The sequence below is a fragment of the Myotis davidii genome, unplaced genomic scaffold, assembly GCF_000327345.1.
Source record: "Myotis davidii unplaced genomic scaffold, ASM32734v1 scaffold274, whole genome shotgun sequence".
Lineage (NCBI taxonomy): Eukaryota > Metazoa > Chordata > Mammalia > Chiroptera > Vespertilionidae > Myotis > Myotis davidii.
Window position 1 is genome coordinate 1,896,564 of NW_006285613.1, and position 7,663 is coordinate 1,904,226.

Genomic DNA, 7,663 nt, shown 5'->3' on the forward strand with positions numbered 1-7,663 from the left:
TGCTGTTTCAGGAACTTGGGAAACTCCCACCAGCAGCTTGCACTAGACGTGGGCAACCGGAAGAGCAGACACGACCCAGGCCAGAGACAGGGTGTGGGCCAACCAGGCTGGCTCCCAGCTGCTCGGCCGAGAGCAGGGTCGGCCGGGGCAGGCACTTACCTGAGGAGACCCAGCTGAAAGCTTAGTGGGCCAGCTGCCACCTCCTTCCCCACTTCCGGCAGCCCTCCGCCCTCCAGGAACCTCTGTATCTTGTCCAGCTGCAAATCCAATGGAAGAGGCGGGTCAGGCAGGCCGGGCTCTGCCTCCTGCGGGTGCCTGCAGCCTTCGCGAGCCCCTGCCCCCGTCCCTGACCCTAACCCAACCTGCTGACAAAAGCCAAGGTTCCTTCCTGACACCCCTTCATCCCTCCCTCGTTCTCCCCCTCCCTCCCTCCCTCCTTGGCCTCCCTCCCTCTCTTCCTTCCTCCCACCCTCTCTGCATCCCATGATGCAGACCAGTGGTCGGCAAACTCATTAGTCAACAGAGCCAAATATCTACAGTACAACGATTGAAATTTCTTTTGAGAGCCAAATTTTTTAAACTTAAACTATATAGGTAGGTACATTGTTATTAACTTAATTAGGGTACTCCTAAGGCTTAGGAAGAGCCACACTCAAGGGGCCAAAGAGCTGCAGTTTGCTGACCACTGAGTAGACAGTCTTCAGTAAGAAGACAATTAAAGCCCTGGCTGGTGTTGCTCAGTGGATAGAGCGTTGACCTGCAAACTGAAGGGTCCTGGGTTTGATTCCAGTCAAGGGCATATACCTCGGTTGCAGGCTCGATCCCTGGCCCTGGTCAGGGCGCATGCAGGAGGCAACCAATCAATGTGTCTCTATCACATCGATGCTACTCTCTCTCTTTCTCTCTGACCCTCTCCCTTCTATTCTCTCTAAAAATCAATGGAAAAATACCCTCTAATGAGGACTATATATATATATATATAAAGACAGCTAGCCGAAACCGGTTTGGCTCAGTGGATAGAGCGTCGGCCTGTGGACTGAAAGGTCCCAGGTTCGATTCCGGTCAAGGGCATGTACATGGGTTGCGGGCACATCCCTAGTAGGAAATGTGCAGGAGGCAGCTGATCGATGTTTCTCTCTCATCGATGTTTTTAGCTCCTATCTCTCTCCCTTCCTCTCTGTAAGAAAATCAATAAAATATATTTTAAAAAAAATAAAATAAAATAAATAAAGACAGCTAAAGCCCTAGTTGGTTTGGCTCAGTGGATAGAGCGTCAGGCCGCGGACTGAAGGGTGCAGGTTCAATTCCCGTCAAGGGCACGTGCCTCAGCTCCCGGGCCCTGTTTGGGGCGAGTGTGGGAGGCAGCCAATCGATGTCTCTCCCACATGGATGTCTCTCCTTCTCCCTTCCACTCTCTCTGGAAATCAATGCAAAAATATCCCTGGGTGCGGATAAAAAAAAGATGACAACTGAAGACCCGGTAGCCCTCGCCATGACCACTGCCCCCGACAGCCCTACACACACTGGGTCCCAGCGCTGCGCCCCGGCCCGGCCTGGCTTCCCTGGCAATGGCCGCGCGAGAGGACGGGCTCAGCTAAACCCCAGCTTCGAGCACCAGGCTTTCCCCCAGGAAGTGATGTCTGAGCCACATTCCCCGCCTGACGGGCTGGTCGCGATGCAGTGACAGGACGGCCGGCCAATGGCAGGGGGCGCTGGCACCGAGGCCGGCAGCAGGCCCGCCCTCACTCACTTTTGCTTTTTCCTGCCGAAGCTCTTTGGTCAGGCTCTTGATGGCCTTCAGCTGCTCCTGCAGGTCCGGTGGGATGGTCTTTTGGACTATGGGAAATGGGCGCTCAGATCCCCGTGGGCATCTCATCCCCACTTCCAGCACCCCCGCCCCGGAGTGAAGTTAGCCCAGAGAACACAGGCCTGGGGGGAGGGGAGGGAAGAAAGGAGACAGGACTGTCCGCAGCCCAGAAAAAAGCCACCGAAGGCTTAACATCCTATGGGGCTTTGGGACCACTGGCCCAGAGTTTGCCCCCAACTCCAAAATCTTCATTATTCTCTGGACCCAGAGCTGTGAATGGACCCAGAGCTGCGAATAGACAAAGGTTACGTTCGCTTCTTCAACATTCTCTCCTCCGACCCCCACTCGATGCTGTTGGCTTCCTTTGCCCCAACATTTCCCCAGCTGCTCTCCAGAGAGCCTGGCAGAGGCACAACCTGCCTCATTCCTCTCCTGAGGCTCCTTCACTCCAAAGGTTTAATTCCATCTTTCAGACCCTAAAGGCTCCAGGAGGGGTGGGGATTGTCCGGCCCGCGGGCCACACAAGGCCTGAGAAATCATTTGGTCTGGCCCTGCCAAGGCATTAGAGGTGAGTTAATTAAATGTTTGCAGGTTAGTGTTTAAGTTGATAATTCTGTATGGCCCACGAATGATATTATAAATAGCCAAATGGCCCTTGGCAGAAAAGAAAGGTCCCCCCTCCCCGCTACTCTAGGAGAACCCAGAATGGCTAGAAGCAGACATTCTATTTTCGGGGATTCGGGCAGAAGAGCGGCCGCCGGGGGGAAAAGGATGAAATCAACTTAGAATGAAGACGTGGTCTCTCCACGCACGTGTTACCCACCCATCATCGCAAGCAGGTACTGGATCTTCTCCAAGTCAGTTTCGCCAGCTTTCTGCGCATCCAGGGTCTTCAGGTTCTCCTTGAACTCCGTGTAGAGGCCGATGAGCTCTCCCATCAGGCGGAACGTCTCCACCGCGCTGGGGAAGCTAGAAGCCACTTTCTCCAGGGAATCGAGTTTCTTAGACTCCATAGAACTCGGTTCTTGTGAGACCTGCCTGGATTCGCTAACGGAGTCCGTACTCTGAACCCAGGGGACGTTCGGACTTGCGGGAGGCTGAGCATACCCGCTACGCTGGCGTGGATCCAAATGGGCTTGGACTTGTGGTTCGACACCCGAGTGCCTTGGGCTGTAAAGGCCAGGGTACGTGAGGCCGCTTGGGTCTAGGACAGAGGATGGCCGGTCACGCTGATCTTGGTCAGGCGATGCCCAATGCTGCTGCTCTGGGCGTGCGCCACCCTGATAAGGGTCTGTTGGTACCAAACCCTCTTGGTCCATCCTAGGCGACATCCAACCTTGCCTGGATAGGCGTGGTGACACCTGACCAGGAGGTGCCAGGCCATGCTGATCTGGGCGTGGAGAGCCATGAGGCTCTGCGCCTGATGGTACCAAGCCTTGGTGATCAGCACCAAGCTGATCTGTTCCCGGTGCCACTAAACCCTGATGATCGCTAGCAGGCTGCACGAAACCAGGTGGATATGCACCCGGCTGAACCAAATCCTGCTGATCAACTCCAGGTGGGACCAAACCAGGCAGACCTGCACCAGGTTGGACTGAACCACGCTGATCCGTTCCAGGTTGGACTAAATCAGGCTGACTTGTACCCGGTTGGACTAAACCAGGTTGACCTGCATCAGGTGGGACCAAACCAGGTTGACCTGCATCAGGTGGGACCAAACCAGGATAACCTGCCACACCAGGCTGTATGAAACCATGTGGATATGTACCGGGCTGGACCAAACCATGTGGATAGACGCCAGGTTGAGCCAAACTATATGGATATGCACCTGGCTGTACAAAACCAGGTGGATATTGACCAGCCTGTACCAAACCACGTTGATCAACTCCAGGTGGGACCAAACCAGGCTGGCCTGCACCAGGTGGGACTAAACCAGGCTGACCTGCACCAGGTGGGACTAAACCAGGCTGACCTGCACCAGGTGGGACCAAACCAGGCTGAGCTGCACCAGGTGGGAGCACACCGTGCTGCAGTGTGCCTGGTTGTAGGAAGCCAGGCGTTTCCAAACCGGGCTGTACAAAACCTTGCTGATCTCTAAAAGGTGGAACCAGTCCTTGTTGATCCATGCCAAATATCGGAAATCCATGCTCATCTGTGCCAATGGGTCCCATACCACTCCCGTCCATCGCAGGCCGCTCCATGGCACGCTGGTCCGGGCCAGGAAATCTCACCCCGTACTGCTGTGCGCCAGGCGGAACCATAGCAGGCTGTGCGGGACCAGGGAGTCCCAGTCCTTGCTGATCTCTGGCAGGTACCCACGGTGGCATCACACCCTGCTGACCCATGCCAGGTGGTACCGGTCCCTGTTCCTCCGTTCCAGGTGGCATCAGGCCCGGCCTGAAGGGGAGGCCATATAGGTCAGCGCTAGGAGGTTGAAACTCCAGCTGATCCAGGCCAGGTGGCCCTGGCCCTAGCTGGTCTGGCCTGGCGTCCATGACTTGGCCCGGGCTGGGGGTCATCCCGCCACGAGCATCAGGGTGCGTGAGAGGATGCTGGTCTGGGGGCAAGTCCTGCGGGACTGGGCCAGGGTAGGCGTCTCGTTCATCTCTTCTCGGACCTGCTGTGCTGGGCCACTCCCTAGGCCTGTGCTGGTCGGCTTCAGTTCTGAACTGGGGCCCAGGGGGGGGATGAGGTTTGGCCAGCCCGGCTTCATCATGGCCCCTATCAGGAAGCCCAGAGGGCAGTTTCTGTTCCCCTTCGGAGGGGTGTCTGGCTCCGCCGGGTCCCGGCAAGGTCTGCTCTGGGCCCAAACCACCAGCGGCATCCGGAGCCCAGTCCGCACCTGGATACACGGTGGAGGGTGCACGCGGAACCACGTCGCGCGGTGCTGCAGGCGGTTTCCCTTTGTGCCTAAGAGCTGCTGGCGTAGACTCTATGCCCTGGTTGAGGAGGAAGGAGGGAAGCAGAGGCTACAAGTGAGAACGCGTCAGGCTTGGTGGGAGGGGTTCTGGGGTTTCTGAGTGGGACAGCCTGAGGCCTTGGCGGGGGGAGACCCTCTGGGCCCCAAAACTAAGCTAGACACAGAGAATTTGACACTTTTTTTAAAATCCTCCCCCAAGGAGATGTGGATACGTTTATTGATTTGCGAGAGAGAGAGAGAGGAAAAGAGAGAGAAACAGCGATTGGTTGCCTCCCCTCCTGTGGGCGCCCTGATCAGGATCGAACCCAAACCAGCAACCTAGGCATGTGCCCTGATCAGGACTCAAACCCATGGCATTTCGGGGTACAGGACGACACGCCAACAAACGGAGCCACACCGGCCAGGGCAGAATTGGACGCTCTTGAAGGATAAGGTCTCCAGATGGTTGAGAATCTACATTTGCAGACGGCATCATAATATGTAACTTTCCTCATAAAAGACAGGGGAGCTCTGGCCAGTGTGGCTCAGTTGGTTGGAGCGCCGTCCAGGGCACCGAAAGGTCTCCGGTTTGATTCCTGGTTAGGACACATACCCAGGTTTAATAAAGAGAGGGGTTCACAGAAAAGTACAAGCGATCCATGCCAACTCTCGCAGAGGGTACAGGGAAAGGGCATGAGGACGCCCTGGCCGGTCTGGCTCAGTGGATAGAGCGTTGGCCTGCAGACTAAAGGGTCCCAGGTTCAATTCTGGCCAAGGGCACATGCCCGGGTTTCAGGCTTGATCCCCAGGAGGGGGCATGCAGGAGGCAGCCAATCAATGATTCCCTCTCATCATTGATGTTTCTCTCTCTCTCTCCCTCTCCCTCCTCTCTCTGAAATCAATAAAAATATATTTTAGAAAAAGAAGAGTCGTCACCACCCACCTGCCAAAACCCGTAATTGACCTTAAAAATGCCTCCTTTGGAAACGCCCATTTCATAGGTATGCGAAGGGTCCCACTGGCCACGCAAGAGAAGATGGTGTCCGGTGTCCGGTGAGCGGTACTGTCTCACCTGGACACGGTGAGCTCATGCTCCTGCTTCTCAAAAGCAGGCAGCGTTTCTATCGATTCTCATTTGCTCCTGGAGTCCCTCGGGACTAGGAGCAACTGTCAAAACACCGACGCTCTGAGCTCTGGGAGGCGTGACGCTGCCTCAGGGCTCACGTGGGTGCTTACTCGTAGGTCTGGCCCCCTTCTATTGGCACCCCGAGAAAACGCGTGCTCACTCACAGCACACGGCAGTGGTAAAACAGCTGCGCCTTTTTTTGTGTGGTTTTCAGAGAGAGTGGGAGAGAGAGGGAGAGACAGAGAGAAATATCGATGTGAGAGAAACACACAGATTGGTTGCCTCCTGCAGGAGCCCCGGCCAGGGCCTGGGCCGGGAGGAGCCTGCAACCGAGGCACATGCCCTTGACGGGAATCAAACCCAGGACCCTCTGGTCCACAGGCTGATGTTCTATCCGCTGAGCCAAACCGGCGAGGGCAAACAGCTTGCACTTTAAACAGCGATGTATAAATGTCTAGTCACCGTTGTGCACCTGAAATGCATATTGTATGGCAACTATAATTGAAAAATCTAAAAAATATGTATTTTAAATAGCGAACGCAGAAGCCACCCTCTACTAGGCCACGCCCCCTTCCAGTGCTTTCTGATGGTGCCTTCCTCTAAAGATGGGCCCAGAATTCAGAAAAGTCTTGGGGACTAGCGGGGTGTCTTCTGTACCCAGTCAATATTTGTCGCACCCCAGGTGGCCACTTGGTGGCGCCCTAGGGTTCCCTCTCTTCCCCTTGGGCGGGTCTGCCTATCTGCAGAGCCCTTTCTGAGGAACCCAGGTGCACAAAGGCAGGAGGAGGGAAATGTCAAGACCAAAAGGACAGCTGAGCCCTGCCTGGTGCCGCTCAGTGGCCAGAGTCTTGGGTTCAATTCCCTGTCGGAGCACATGCCCAGGTTGCCAGTTCGGTCCCCAGTCGGGCCCCGTGCATAGCAACAGGCTGTTTCTCTCACATCCATGTTTCTCTCTCTCTCCCCCTCTCCATCCCTCTCTTTCTAGAATCAATGGAAAACATCGAGTGAGGATTAAAAAAAAAAATCGGGGGTGCGGGTGTGGGTGTGAGGGAGACAGCTGATCCTGACCCCTGAAGGCCATTTGCAAATGCCCATTCTGTTCAGGGAAGCGAGGTGGGGATTCGAATAGCTCCCTGTGAGCGTTTCCCCGAGTGTAAGAGTCACCATGAGCAAGGGGTCCCTCAAGGGGTTTCATTTCCAGGGGTGGCTGCCACCTTCGCCCACTAAGAGTGAAGGGACCCGGGCATGATTTCAGGGCAGCCTGGAGACGAGCCTGGGAACGCTGCAGAAGGAAGCCAGGTGCCACCGTCCATCCAGCGGCCGGCCACGTGCCAAGACCCGGGCCACCACAGGCAGTGCTGGTGGGGCCCGTGAGAACCGACCTCCCCGCTACGTGGCTGACAGGGCTCTAACCTGGAGCCACACCCACGCGAGGCGACTGGCCCACAGCCAGCCACGTCACACATGCACTGCCTCCTCCGGGAATGTGCCCTGGGGTGTGTGCACGCGTGTGAATGTCACACGGAGCACCTGGTCATAAAATTGGGGGGAAAGTTAGAATACCCGTAACAGGAGACTGTGAAATAAAGGATGAACATCCACATACTGGAACCCTGTGCGATGGTAAAAAGGGAGAGCCGGGCCGGTGTGGCACAGTTGGTTGAACATCGAACCAGGAGCCAAGAGGTCGCAGGATCGATTCCCAGTCAGGGCATATGCCTGGGTTCCAGGCTCAATCCCCAGTGAGGGGCGTGCAGGAGGTAGTTATTGATGCTTCTATCTCTCCCTCATTCTCCAAAAATCAATTCATATAAATATAAATATAAATAAA

At 55.7% G+C, this 7,663-nt stretch overlaps 1 protein-coding gene across 1 annotated transcript in view; it reads right to left on the reverse strand.

The window, feature by feature from the left end:
- QRICH2 (glutamine rich 2) overlaps positions 1-7,663 on the reverse strand; it is a 20,569-nt gene that overhangs the window by 7,997 nt on the left and 4,909 nt on the right. Inside the window, exons 5-7 of the mRNA XM_006756377.2 lie at positions 2,631-4,776; positions 1,751-1,836; positions 160-257 (exon numbers count right to left, since the gene is read on the reverse strand). Of these exons, the coding sequence (XP_006756440.2) occupies positions 160-257; positions 1,751-1,836; positions 2,631-4,776 (2,330 nt within the window). The remainder of the gene's footprint in view (positions 1-159; positions 258-1,750; positions 1,837-2,630; positions 4,777-7,663) is intronic.